This window comes from Camelina sativa, chromosome 14 (assembly GCF_000633955.1).
Source record: "Camelina sativa cultivar DH55 chromosome 14, Cs, whole genome shotgun sequence".
NCBI lineage: Eukaryota > Viridiplantae > Streptophyta > Magnoliopsida > Brassicales > Brassicaceae > Camelina > Camelina sativa.
Window position 1 is genome coordinate 21,910,459 of NC_025698.1, and position 14,825 is coordinate 21,925,283.

Here is a 14,825-nt window from a genome sequence, read left to right on the forward strand (position 1 = left end):
TTGCACAAGAGGGGCTCAACTGGAGTTCTAACCATTGGAGGCATCATCATTCCAATGCAAGTGGCTGCAAAAGTACCACTTAGAGGAGAGCAAGCAAAGCCAAGATGGATTGACACCAACTACCTCACCTCTACTCTCATTCTAGCCAAAGAGATGCACAATGGGAAGCACCTCTTCAACTTTGAGCTTCCAACACTAGGGAAGACTCAACTTATTCTACCCAACAAGGAGCTTACAACCATAAGTGAAGGGGTGAACATTGATTTTTGGCCAGCTGCTGAATTCTTGTTTGATGGGACAGCCCAAGTGAGAGTGGATGAAGCTGGAGATGTAGAGATGGCTGATGGGAAGAGCAATTTTACTTTGAAAACTATGAGCCAAACCCAAGAGATAGTAGAGGAGTGAGAGAGACTAGAAAGAGGTTGACACTCCTACAGAAGTGGAACAAGTGGCAAGGAAAAAACTTAGGCAAGCTGAAGGAGAAGATGGGAAGGATGGCTAAGTCCATCAAGAGTTTAAAGAAGGAGATTGCTGAATTAAAGAGTGGGAACTCTTCACCAACACCATCTAGTCCTTTGAGGAGGAGTAGCTCAACAAGAGCATTATCTAGAGCTGATCTAGCAATGGAACCGGCAAGAGCTTCAATGCAGGAGCCAATTCAGAGGAGGAGAAGGTCAAGTCGCCCAGAACAACAATCGGCAAGGCACTCGACCGGCTCACTCGAGCAACCACTCGACCGAGCACCTCCAATGCACTCGGCCGAGCACTTGCCCAGACCTCCTTATGGTTTTCCAGCTCCAGTAGGCTATCCCTTTGGCCAAGCTTACCCTCCCATCCCTCCCNGATGATTGATGCAACACTCAATGGTATCATCCTCCAAGCAAGAAATGGCACCATCATCCTTGGGAGTAGTGTGGAGACTGATCTTGCCATGCTCCTTATTGACCAAATGATATACTATAGAAGTTGGGTGAGCAAGTTGCACAAGAGGGGCTCAACTGGAGTTCTAACCATTGGAGGCATCATCAATCCAATGCTAGTGGCTGCAAAATTACCACTTAGAGGAGAGCAAGCAAAGCCAAGATGGATTGACACCAACTACCTCACCTCTACTCTCATTCTAGCCAAAGAGATGCACAATGGGAAGCACCTCTTCAACTTTGAGCTTCCAACACTAGGGAAGACTCAACTTATTCTACCCAACAAGGAGCTTACAACCATAAGTGAAGGGGTGAACATTGATTTTGGCCAGCTGCTGAATTCTTGTTTGATGGGACAACCTAAGTGAGAGTGGATGAAGCTTAAGATGTAGATATGGCTGATGGGGAAGAGCAATTTTACTTTGAAAACTATGAGCCAAGCCAAAGAGATAGTAGAGGAGTGAGAGAGACTAGCAAGAGGTTGACACTCCTACAGAAGTGGAACAAGTGGCAAGGAAAAAACATGGGCAAGCTGAAGGAGAAGATGGGAAGGATGGCTAAGTCCATCAAGAGATTAAAGAAGGAAATTGCTGAATTAAAGAGTGGGAACTCTTCACCAACACCATCTAGTCCTTTGAGGAGGAGTAGCTCAACAAGAGCATTATCTAGAGCTGATCTAGCAATGGAACCGGCAAGAGCTTTAATGCAGGAGCCAATTCAGAGGAGGAGAAGGTCAAGTCGCCCAGAACAACAATCGGCAAGTCACTCGACCGGCTCACTCGAGCAACCACTCGACCGAGCACCTCCAATGCACTCGGCCGAGCACTTGCCCAGACCTCCTTATGGTTTTCCAGCTCCAGTAGGCTATCCCTTTGGCCAAGCTTACCCTCCCATCCCTCCCCAATACTTCATGGATCCAGCTCTCTTGCAGCAGTACTACCAGCAGCAAGGCCAACAATTTTTCCCACCACCACCCATTCGGCAACCAACTCGACCACGCCACTCGACCGGGCACTCGACCGAGTACCAGTCGATTGCCATCATCGAGTTGCCACCTTCTCCACCTCCAAGTCCACCACAAGACCCCCACTACACATATGAAAGCATGAATGAGGATGTGGACAGCTTCTTCCACAATCCATGAGGTAACATCATCACCTAACCTTTGTAAATACCATTGCATCTCTACTTTTGTTTTGTTTTAAGTCTTGAATCTTCTCTCAAATTTCTCTTACACAAGGGACTATGGAATTTAAGTTTGGGGGAGGGTTTGAGATAGTATTTGATGCTGTGTTTTGTTTTCTTATTTCAATTTTTTAGCATAAACATGTTAGTACTTGCATTTCATCTATGGCATAGAAAAACCCTAAAAATTTGAATTTTTTTGCAAAAATCTTTACAAAAACAGAGTGTTCATGTAGTTTGTATTGCATATTAGCATCTTGTTTAGCTTGTTTCATATAGGACTGCTTCATATTTGCATTAGGGATCTATGATGAGTTTTCCTTGTTAGCTTGTTTAAATTTACTAAACTAGGATCAATGCCCAAGTTAATAGTACTTTGATGCTAGTTGAGTGGTTAGAAGCATAAGGTTGAACCAACTCTTGAATTCATGCATTGCATTTGGTCTAAATTGAAGCATGTTGTGATTTGATACCATTTCCTATTTATAAGAACCTAATATTGACTTTTAATATCAATTTTTGCATTGCTTTAAACTCATGGATACCATATACATATTTGAATCATTTTTTTTTTCCTTTCTACCACTCTTGTTGATCCAAGTAGCTGATTGCACCATTAAAATCAGTTTCGCCTACCCTTAACCTACCCTTCTTTCAAGCCATGTTTATTCTTGTGTGTCTGAGGCCTTTTTTGGGATTGAGCTTGGTAGAAAGTGTTAGGTTTGAGCTGACAAGAATATTGCCTTGTGTAGTTCTAGTTTGCAATTTTCAAACTAGATAGGACTAGGTGGTTTAATTGTTGGGTTTGGGATTTGGTTGTTTAGAAAAAGAAAAGAAAAGAGAAAAGAAAGAGAAAGAAAAGGTTATAATCTTTAGGAGAGGAATGTGTTTTAGAAAATGTAAACTCTAGTGAAAGAATGGGAAGTATGAGATTGTTAAAGATGGTTCTGGTCAAGGAAAAGAAAGAAAGAAAAGAAGAGTATAAAGAAAAGCTTTTATGTCTTAAGAAGTAAGAAGAAAAGGGAACCATAGCAATAAGAAAGAAGTCCCCATTCCACTAGTTGATTCAAATAAGAAACCTCTCCTAAGGCTTAAAAACAAAAAGAGAAAAAGGGTACTTGAGAAGAGAAGAAGACAAAGGGTAGAACTAGGATCATTTGAGTTTAGAATGATAGGATCAAACACTTTGGTTACTTTTGGATAGACAATGTTTTGTTCTTGTATGTGTCTAAGTGTTCTTACCTTTAGCATTCTTCTAAAGCTCAATCCATTTTTTTTATGAGAGAACCACTATATTGATAAGCCCTACTCTAAAGAGAGACCATCATTGTCTCTAAACCTTTATTACCAAGCCAAATGAGTTTAAGCATTGCATAAGTTGATTCATGTTCTTGCTTAATAAATGTAAAAGGAAATGGTTGATTTGAATGCATGTGGATATCTAAGGCTCAAATCAGTAAAGGTTGTGATAGGCTTGTCTAAAATCTTTAAGTACAGCTCATTCAACTTGCATCATAGTACTAGTAACTTGGACATTGATTCTAGCTAGTTTGTTAGCAAGCTTTAGGAGCTGAGATCCCACTTTCAAACCTCACCTACCTTCTTGTGTCTTTCATTTGCTTGAGGGAAAGCAAAGACTAAGTTTGGGGGTGTTGATGTTCATATATTTTGCCCTGTTTTCCCTTAGTATATTCACATCTTTTGCATGATTTTCTATCTCATTTGTCCATTATTGCATAGTTTTAGAACTGTTTATGCATTAGAGTAGATTTGCATTGCATTTGCATAGTTTCTTGCATAAACAGGTGATTTTGGAGCCTTAGGAGCATGAAAGTGATGCTGAAACAGATTGGAGCTGTCAAGAGAAGGAAACAAGGGATTTGGAGCTGAAGAATCAAGGTCCGGAAGTCCACTCGACCACCCACTCGACCAAGCACTCGGCCGTGTGCGGAGAAGGACTCGACCGGATGGGAGAAGCAAAAGAAGAAGCCACTCGACCTGCACTCGACCGAGCACCTGGTCGAGTTGACTGAGCCGCCCACTTATTTTGTCTTTTAGCATTTTTAGGACTTCCCTTCCTTTCCTATAAAAGGCCTTGTACCCTGCAGCCACAAAAAAAAAAACTTTTTAGAGTACAATCCTAGACCTAGTATTTATCCTTTTGGGGAATTATTCTTTTTGCTTTTTATTTTGCTTAGATCTTTTAGCGACTTTTGTTTATTTTTAAGAAATCTTTGATACTTGTTGGTTCCATAACTTTCAAAGTATTAAGAATTTGAGTTTGATTTCTTCTTCAATATTGTAGATCTTCATCTCATCTTTCTAATCATGAAAGTTTCATTGATTTCTGGGTTTATGACTTTGTTCATCATGTTTTGTGATTGTGAGTAGTGGCTTAGGATCTTGAGGATGGATTAGGGTGGATAAAGGTTATGGTTGTTTGGATTGGTCAAAATTGATTGCTTAATATCTCTTATGGGTTAGATATGCTCTATGCTATTCTTATACTGAGAGGGTAAGGGTAGATCTTAAGCTTCTTAGCATCATACCAATATCTAAGTTCTTAGATAAGCTAATACTAGAGATTATCATGAAGCATGCTAAGAGATTAGATGTTTTGTTGATTTTTGACATTAATGATCTGGTCGTTTAATGTCTGTTTGATATGTAATAGCTAGTGAGAACTGGCTCTAAGAAGTATCTTGGCTTGATTATTATTGTCATGAGAATGGATTAAAATGTATTAGAAGATCATTGTCTAGATATAGGTCATTGTTGATTGAGGTTTGTTGACATAGCCATAGCTTGAGTCCATCCCATGAATCCATCCTTAGGATCTTTCTTTGTTTATTGATTTCCTGTTTAAGTATTGTTAATTAATTGTTGCTTGCTCTGTTTCAATATTTGCTCTGTTTCTGGCATTCGCTCATCAACTCGACCATCCACTCGATCGAGCATCCGATCGAGTGCTTGCTCGAGCTCCTTCCAGAGTTCCTGTTTTATGTGCTGCATCTTCCTGTTTCATTCCCTGTTTCATTCTAGTTGCATTGTCCTGTTGCATTTCATTTAGTTTCTGTTTAATCCTGTGTCATTGCTTAGTTTGCTTACTATAATTTATGTTCCTGTTTCTCTTCATTATTGCCTTGATCATTCTGTTTACTTTGCATTTAGTGTCCTGTTTTACTAGGTTTACATTCTGCATTTCATAATCATCATTAGGTTGTTAGTGACAAACATCCTTCATATTTGGCTTAACTTAGATGAGTATTCATATCCTGATTGCTTGCATCACACTCATTATGGTTTGACATCCTTTATGCTACAACTACATAAGGGTAATTGAAACACCTTGCATTCATCTCTATATTCATCATCATATAATATCATCCATCATTACCATAGAAATCAAGTTTCAGCAACTTCCTCTTCCTTAGAAACAAAAGACGTCCTTTCTCGTTGGTAACTTGGCGTGACAATAGATGCTCCACGATGGTGATGGTTGGGAACATATCGTTTCCTCAAAATAGACTCAATTCTGCCCAAGTCTCAATAGGGTGTTCTCCATTTCTCCTCCTGCTTATCACCAACTGATCCCACCAAGTAATAGCATAATCACAAAATCCAGTGGCTGCAAGTCGTACCTTCTTCATCTCGCAACAGCTTTGACAACTAAAAACTGACTCAATCTTTTTCTCCCATTCTAGGTATGCATTTGGGTCATTCCTGCCTTGGAAGGTAGGAATCTTCAACATCAAACTACCCATGTTATAATCCACTCGTCCTCTTGCTTCTCTAGCACTTCTTGGTCTCATATGGCTCCCTCTTGATGATTGACTACTATGATAATCATCAGCCCTTGCTACTCTAAGGTTGATCTCTTTCTCTTCTATGATGCAACATTTGTGGTCGTCTCTGTTGTGCCTCTGATTGGACTTCATCCAACCTCTCATAGATGATATTCATCTCAACCCACAACAACCACCGCATATCTCTCATAATTGCTTGAACTTGTCGATCATTAGATATCTTTCTTTTTTTTGTTTTTTTTTTCTGTTTGCCTTTTTTGTCTTTTTTTTCCTTGTTTCTTTTTTTCTAAATAAAATAAAATAGAAATAGAAGATGAAGAGATGGGAAGATAAAAAGAAAGAAAGGTGAAAAGATAGAAACATGGTAGATGGTAGATAGAAGATGAAAATATAGAATAATAAAATATCAAACTCAAGGGTGTGCTCTGATACTACTTGATATGATTCTTGAGGCTCTGATACTACTTGATATGATTCTCCCAAGGAATTGGCACCTTCGAGTTGATAGATAGAGACAACCTTAATTCTAAAGACAAAGAAGCCTTAAGAATAAGGATGATGTAATGAATGGTTGCACAAGAGTTGCGGAAAGACTCTTGATATATCGGTGTGATCTTTCAGCCTCGCACCTAAAAGATCGGATCTCTCAGCCTCGCACCAAGGAGATCAGAGTTTTGACTATTGGAATCACACCAAGTAGTTGATTTTGATTGTTGGAATCACACCAAGCAATCGGTTTTGTTCACAAAGAACAGAAGAGAATCACTCTCAAAAGAAAAGAAAAGGTTTTGATAAAAAGTTGGATGATTATTTCATTACTCTTACATGAGTTTATATAGGATAAGAAAACTTGGTAATAAAGCCAAGTATTATTCATGAAACTAAAAACAATAAAGATAGATAGTTGAATGAAGATTCAACTCTTGAAATTTGCCTTCCCAAGGTGTCCTTCCCAAGGTGAGTTGAACTTCATTTTCGTCACTGCTCTTTAACCAGGAAATAAAGTGATTATTTTTGGCTTTATTAGACTTTAATTAGACTCAAAGTAGGCTGGACTTGATAAACATCACCCCCAATAGAATTTCCCATGCTGTCTTAGGCCATAAGCTCTTGAATTAGCCCATTAAGTGCATTCCTTGATCTTCTCTCTCTTTGATTCTTTGGTCCAACTTGCTGATGAGAAACAACATGGGCTGTATCATTTCTTTACCGTGGGCTTAGTAGAAATCACTCATGGTTGCCATACATAATTCTGGAATGTCCTAAACCAATTGGACCTAAAACTCTTCAAATGTAGAATTAGATTCACCTGATTTTTAAAATGAATAACTCCTTCATCGTAACTCTGATTGGACTGATTCCACCTTGTGATATGATCTAGATGAGGTAAGAATGTATCCCAAATAGTTTGTTTAGCTGGAGGAATTTATCTTCAATTTCTTTTCTGTTGAACAAGGTTCAAGGATCTTCTTGCATGGTATCATGATCATATCAAGCCCCCACACCTCTAACCATCTGTATCACCAAGAACAGAAGGCTAAGCAAACAAAATGACCCTAACTACACAAAGAACACAACTCACCGTAAAATCACAAAGTAGGCTCTAAGAAGATGTTATAGGACCCCATGCCACACACAAGCATTCAATCCAACATCCACAACACAAAGCACACAGCGAACCCGTACCGAGAACCGTATAGGCTCTGATACCAATCTGAAACAACCCGACCTTTTTTTTTGTTTTTTTATCCTAATATCTAGTGATCCATACTCACTAGGAACCTACCCCAATCAATAACAATAGCGGATAACAATAATAAATCCAATAACCAATTAAGAAATGACAAACATCAATCCAACAACAATCCAGAACATAAAACAAATCATAAGCCAGCATTCCTAACATCGATTCTAGACCACTAAGTTCCACTCTAACATCCTAACAAATACATAGAGCAAACAACTGAGCCTCTAGAATATCCTCCTTCTACGATCACACTTTGTCTTTACCTGCACCACAAACACAAATTGAGATGCATGAGTATTTTATAAACACTCAGTAAGGCAATCCTCCCATCTACTGGTCCATACACATAAGCAATAGAGGCATTTATAACCATCGACCAATAATCAATAACCAAACAACAAACCAGACATCTGCATCGATTGAAACCAACCCATGCATCGAGCGACACAAACTAGGGTTGCATTGACCGACATAAGCTTGCATCGACCGATACAAGCTTGCCTCGACTGACGCAAGGTTCACTTGCATCGACTGACACGCACACTGCATCGACCGACGCATGCTCGACATTTCACGAAAATCCCTATTTGCACTGACCGACGCCTCCACATGGCATCGACCGACGCTCCTAGGTCAATCCGCGTCGTTCTCGCATTGCATCGACTGACGCACAAAGTGCATCGACCGATGCACATGCCGAGCCTCATTTTTCCCCGAAGGTTCTCGTTGGATCTTCGTCCCTAAACCACCAAAACACACAAACCAAGGCAACAAAAGCTTCCCAAATCTCCTAGCGACACAACAACGTACGAACAAGCCAATAAAACACATAAAACAAACAGATCAGAGAAATCTCCAGCTTAGATAAGCCATGGTCATTCAATTACCTTTGCCAAAGAGGATTCTGACCCTAAAACGAAAGATCTATGCTCCTAGAAAGATCCTACAACGTTCCTAGCTTCAGATCTCCAAAGAACAGCCACCAAACCCCAGGAATCTCACTAAGAACACTCAATGACACTTTCTTTCTTTTCTTACTCTCAGAAACGGCTAAACTCGGCCACAAGACGACAAAGTCTCTTTTTATAGTCGACTCAAGGGTTTCCTAACCCCCAAAACGCAGCCAAAACACGCGTTTAACTTAACCTCGTCCGCACAACCAACCTTGTATCGACCGACATACTTGCATCGACCGATGCACCTCCCTAACCGGGATTCTGGTTCGCGGATGTTACAAAAAGGCTTATCAATTCTCTATGCCCCATTACTGGTTCCAATTTAAGAATTTTCTAGATGAAATGTCCCTCTGATTCAGAGTTGTAACCCTTCTAGTTGTCCTCCTGGTAACAACCTCAAACTTCACTTGGTACGTTTCTTTGCCTGCGACTCTAGTGGCGCTCATTTCATGGTTTATTCTGTGCTCATTTCAAGATTTAATAGCCACTATAAATGTTTGTAGTACCAGTTGTTTGTCATAATAATTATTGCGACTGATCAATCATCTTATGAAATAGTACTTGGTACGAGTGATCGATGATGTTATGTTATTTACTTTAACCGTAGCACATAAACAATGCAACATTGCAGAACCGGCATGGTATTACATGTTGGTAAACGTAAGGGTACAACATAAGAAAATAGAATAACAGTACACCAATGAAAACACACAAGAAAACACAATATAAGAAATTATGTGTGCAAAAAACTATTAGGTTACAAGAAAAGGAATGGTAATTTTTTTTGGTTTACGTAAAGGTACAACATACGCAAAGTGTTTGAACCGTACACCAATGACAAAACACAAGGAATAGGTGAGGGTACAAAAGAAAATGGAAATGTAACCGTACATCAGTTGGTTCCTAAACCTTATCACAAAGAGATTTAAACCATAAATTTCCTAAGCTTAATAGATTTACACAGATCCGCCTATATAGCTATCAATATAAATCCTTAGCTGGTTCGAGTTAATATTATACACATATGGAAAGTTTGATAGGTCATTCGTTGTGAATCAAAGTTAGATCGTAACAACAGTAGACATGAAGTAAAAAAAGCAAGATTAGTTATAATAATCAATATGAGTTTGTTTGTATCTTTCTCAATCCTTTCTATTTCATTTGTCCGGTTTTAGAACCGAATCTTAAAAGATAAAGTTGCCGAATTCACTAGATGAAGAACCCATCAAAAGGTTTTGGATTACAAAAGAAAGTTCAAACTCGAAAAAAACACCGAAAAGCTTGTTCAATTACACACAATTATTATGAAAGGAAAGAAAAAATTTGGGCATAGCCTTAATAGTGGGCTTAATAAGCCTGTATAAGGCCCTGATGAACTCCACCCCATATTCTCCTCACGAGATTACGATTATCTCATCGAGGTCCAACTCATCAATAGTTTCTCGCTTCGCGGCATTTTCGACGGCTTTCTAGACGATGTAAAATATCTCTGCTACGAGTTTTGCTATAGCCTTTGTGGCGTCGATCTCCTCGTTCCAATCAACTCGGAAATCATTTAATTTTCTGACCTTAGCTTTATACGCCTCTTGCTTAGTTGTTACAAGATCGGCCGCATCCTGTCTGAAAACAACAAAGCGCCATACTAAGTACACCCAAAGATTTAGGCATTTATGATACCAGCAATTGACGGTCCTGTAGAGGTGAAGAACCTTAAGCAGGACATTTATAGCTGTTATTAACTCTCTATGCCCCATTACTGGTTCCAACTTAAGGCGATGTAAAATATCTCTACTATCAACTGTTACGGTTTGGCGTGTGTTTCGGGATTTATCTTCTGCTTAAGGCTTACAAACTCTTTATGCCCCATTACTGGTTCCAACTCAAGAATTTTTTAGATGAAACGTCCCTCTAGTTTGGATTTGTAACCCTTCTAGTTCTCCTCTTGGTAACACCTCAAACTTCACTTGGTATGTTGCTTCGCCTGCAGCTCTAATGGCGCTAATTTCAAGGTTTATTCTGTGCTTATTTCAAGATTAAATAGTCACTATAAATGCTTGCAGTACCAGTACGTTTGTCATAATATTAACTACGACTGACCAATCTTGTTATGAGATAGTACTCGGTACGAGTGATCGATGATGTTATGTTATTTACTTTAACCGTAGCACATAAAAAATGCAAAATTGCTGAAGCAGCATGGTATTATATTTTGGTAAACGTAAGAGTACAACATAAGAAAATAGAAATGTAAACGTACACCAATGAGAAAACACAAGATAACGACATATAAGCAATTTTGTGTGCAAAAAACTATTTGTTCGCATTCTTTTTGTCCATAATTTCACTTACATAGTGCTTATAATTTACTTATATATTGCTTTATAATTATCTAGTTAATTCTTAACCTAAATCCATTCAAAAATTAATCCTTAACTATCAAAATAGTATGCTATTTCAATCATAATCTAATGTGCTTGGTTTTTTTTCTCAATCAATAGTTAACTGGAAAAAAGCATAGCTATGTTTTGTGAAAAATATTTTGGTAGGTAAGCTATAAATCTTTTACTAATTTATCAACAAAATCTTCCATGTGTGTATAAGATCAGTTATAATAATCAATCTGAGTTTGTTTGTATCTTTCTCAATCCTTTCTATTTCATTTGTCCCATTTTAGAACCGAATCTTAAAAGATAAATTTGCCGAATTCACTGGATGAAGAACCCATCAAAAGGTTTTGGATTACAAAAGAAAGTTCAAATTCGAAAAAACACCGAAAAGCTCGTCCGATTACACACAATTATTATGAAAGGAATGAAAAAATTTGGGCATAGTCTTATTAGTGGGCTTAATAAGACTGTATAAGCCCTGATGAACTCCGCCCGATCTTCTCCTCACGGGATTACGATTATATCAGCGAGGTCCAAGTCATCAACAGTGTCTCGCTTTGCGGCATTTCCGACGGCTTTCTAGGCGATGTAAAATATCTCTGCTACGACTTTTGCTATAGCCTTGGTGGCGTTGATCTCCTCGTTCCAACCAACTCGGCAATCATTCAATTCTCCGACCTTAGCTTTATACGCCTCTTGCTTCGCTGTTACAAGATTGGCCGCATCCTGTTTGAAAACAACAAAGCGCCATACTAAGTATACCCAAAGATTTAGGCATTGATGATACCAGCAATTGACGGTCATATAGAGTTGAAGAACCTTGAGCAGGAAATTTATAGCTGCTATTAACTCTCTATTGATTGGAACATATGTTACGGTTTGGCGTGTGTTTTGGGATTTATCTTCTGCTTAAGGCTTACAAACTCTCTATGCCCCTGATGTTCATATATTTTACCCTGTTTTCCCTTAATATATTCACATCTTTTGCATCTTTTGCTATCCATTTTGACCATTATTACATAGCTTTAGGACTGTTCTTGCATTAGAGTTTAGTTGCATTGCATTTGCATCTTTTCATGCACAAACAGGTGATTTTGGAGCTTAAGGAGCATGGAAGCAATGCTGAGGAGAAGTGAAGCAATCATGAGGAGAAAACAAAGGAGCTAAGGCTGAAAAACCNATTGCATTTGCATCTTTTCATGCATAAACAGGTGATTTTGGAGCTTAAGGAGCATGGAAGCAATGCTGAGGAGAAGTGAAGCAATCATGAGGAGAAAACAAAGGAGCTAAGGCTGAAAAACCAAGGTCCGGAGTCCAACTCGACTGCCCACTCGACCAGACACTCGACCGTGTGCTGAGAGGGACTCGACCGAGTGGGAGGAGCACAAGAGGAGCCAACTCGACCGGTCACTCGACCGAGCACCAGGTCGAGTTGGTCGAGCCGCCTGGCTATTTTGTCTTTTAGCGTTTTTAGGGCTTCCACTACTTTTTCTATATAAGAGCTTGTACCTACAGCCACAAAAAGAGTCCAGCTTTTTAGAGAGTCAAAAAAAACCTAGTTTTTACCTTTTTTAGAATTATTCCTTTTGCACTTTTATTTTCTTAGATCTTGTACTTCTTTTAAAAGGAGAAAAAGACTAAATATTTCAATATTGTTGGTTTCATAACTTTCTTAATATTGAGAATTTGAGTTTTGTTCTTTCTTCAATATTGTAGATTTTTGATTTATATTTCTAATGACGCAAGTTTCAGTATTTTCTGGGTTTATGACTTTATTGTTCATCATGTATGCTTGTGAGTAGTTGCTTAGGATCTTGAGGATGGGTTAGGCTGGGTTGTGTTTGAGGTTTGTTTGATTTGGTCAAGCTTGATTGTTGTAGATCTCTTCTAGGCTAGATGTTCTTAATGCTGATCCTATATCTGAGAGGGTAGGATCTGATTTCAAGCCTCTTAGCATCACACCAATGTCTAAGGAGCATAGATAAGGCTAGATCTAGAGACTATCATTAGGCTTGCTAAGAGATTAGAAGTCTTGTTTGATTTTTGACATATTGCTTAATGCCTGCTTGTGTAGATTCTTTACTTTGTGAGAACAAGTCTAGAGATGCATGAGTTTGATTGTTTCTTGCCATGAGAGTGGATTAAACATGTCTTAGAAATATATGTCTAGAGATTAGCTCAAGTTGTTTGAGATTTGTTGACCAAGTTAGATGACCTCAATCATAGTCCAGCCCATGAATCCCTCCTCAAGACCTTCCTTGTTTATTGATTTCTTAGCTTAAATCATGTTCTTTGATCGTTGTTTGATTTGTTTTGGTATTGCTCTGTTTTGCGTATTTGTCCAGCTCGACCCTGCACTCGATCAGCACTCGATCATCACCCGATCGAGTGCTTGCTCGAGTTCCAACCCAGAACTTGTGTTTATGATTTGTGTTTGTCCTGTTTCACCCTAGTTGCATTTCTGTTGCATTCATTTAGTATCATGTTCATTACTTACCTTGCATTAGTTCAATACTTGCATTATCATAGTTTCTATTTCTGTTTTAGCTTCATAATTGTCATAATCATTCTGTTCCATTTGCATTTTGCTCCTAATTCTTGTAGTTTTACTTTCTGCATTTTACATTTCATCATAGGATTGTTAGTGACAAACAACCTTTACATCTGGCTTGACTTAGACTCATATGCACATCTTGATTGATCACAAACACTCAGATTGGATTGACACCTCTTATACTACAATTGCATAAGGGGAATTGAAACACCCTGACATCCATTCATTCATAAGTCATCATTCCATACATCATTCACCACAAACACAAAATAATGTGTTTCAGCCCCATTACTGGTTCCAACTCAAGAATTTTCTAGATGAAATGTCCCTCTAGTTTGGAGTTGTAACCCTTCCAGTTCTCGTCCTGGTAATACCTCAAACTTCACTTGGTACGTTGCTTTGCCTACAGCTCTAGTGGCGCTAATTTCAAGGTTTATTCTGTGCTTATTTCAAGATTTAATAGTTACTATAAATGTTTGCAGTACCAGTACGTTTGTCATAATATTAACTACGACTGATCAATCATGTTATGAGATAGTACACGGTACGAGTGATCGATGATGTTATGTTGTGTACTTTAACCGTAGCACACAAAAAATGCAAAATTGCCGAAGCGGCATGGTATTATATTTTGGTAAACGTAAGAGTACAACATAAGAAAATGGAAATGTAACCGTACACCAATGAGAAAACACAAGATAACGACATATAAGCAATATTGTGTGCGAACTACTATTTGTTCGCATTCTTTTTGTCCATAATTTCACTTACATAGTGCTTATAATTTACTTATATATTGCTTTATAATTATCTAGTTAATTCTTAACCTAAATCCATTTAAAAATTAATCCTTAATTATCAAAATAGTATGCTATTTCAATCATAATCTAATGTGCTTGGTTTTTTACTCAATCAATAGTTAACTGGAAAAAAGCATAGCTATGTTTTGTGAAAAAAAATTTGGTAGGTAAGCTATAAATCTTTGACTAATTTATCAACAAAATCTTCCATGTGTGTATAAGTTTAGTTATAATAATCAATCTGAGTTTGTTTGTATCTTTCTCAATCCTTTCTATTTCATTTGTCCGGTTTGCCACTGAATCACTCCTAATCTACCCAACCTTACCTACACAGCAACAGCTGTGCTAACTCGTTTGTTCACTCACCAATGAAACACTCAAGCAATATGCTTTTATTTGCTTAAATCTAACCTCACACTTTTCTGTACTCAAAAGTGCTAGCCGAACTAATATGTGTTTTCTTTTGTTTT

The 14,825-nt window shown here is 38.3% G+C and overlaps 1 protein-coding gene across 1 annotated transcript; it reads left to right on the top strand.

Annotated features, from left to right (window-relative positions):
- On the top strand, positions 1,444–2,064 carry LOC104743858 (pollen-specific leucine-rich repeat extensin-like protein 1). Its single transcript, XM_010464895.1, has one exon. It carries the CDS (start codon positions 1,444–1,446, stop codon positions 2,062–2,064), a length of 621 nt encoding a protein of 206 aa, XP_010463197.1.

Coding starts and splice junctions, on each gene's coding strand:
- LOC104743858 (XM_010464895.1), top strand. CDS start 1,444: ATGGGCAAGCTGAAGGAGAAGATGGGAAGGATGGCTAAGTCCATCAAG.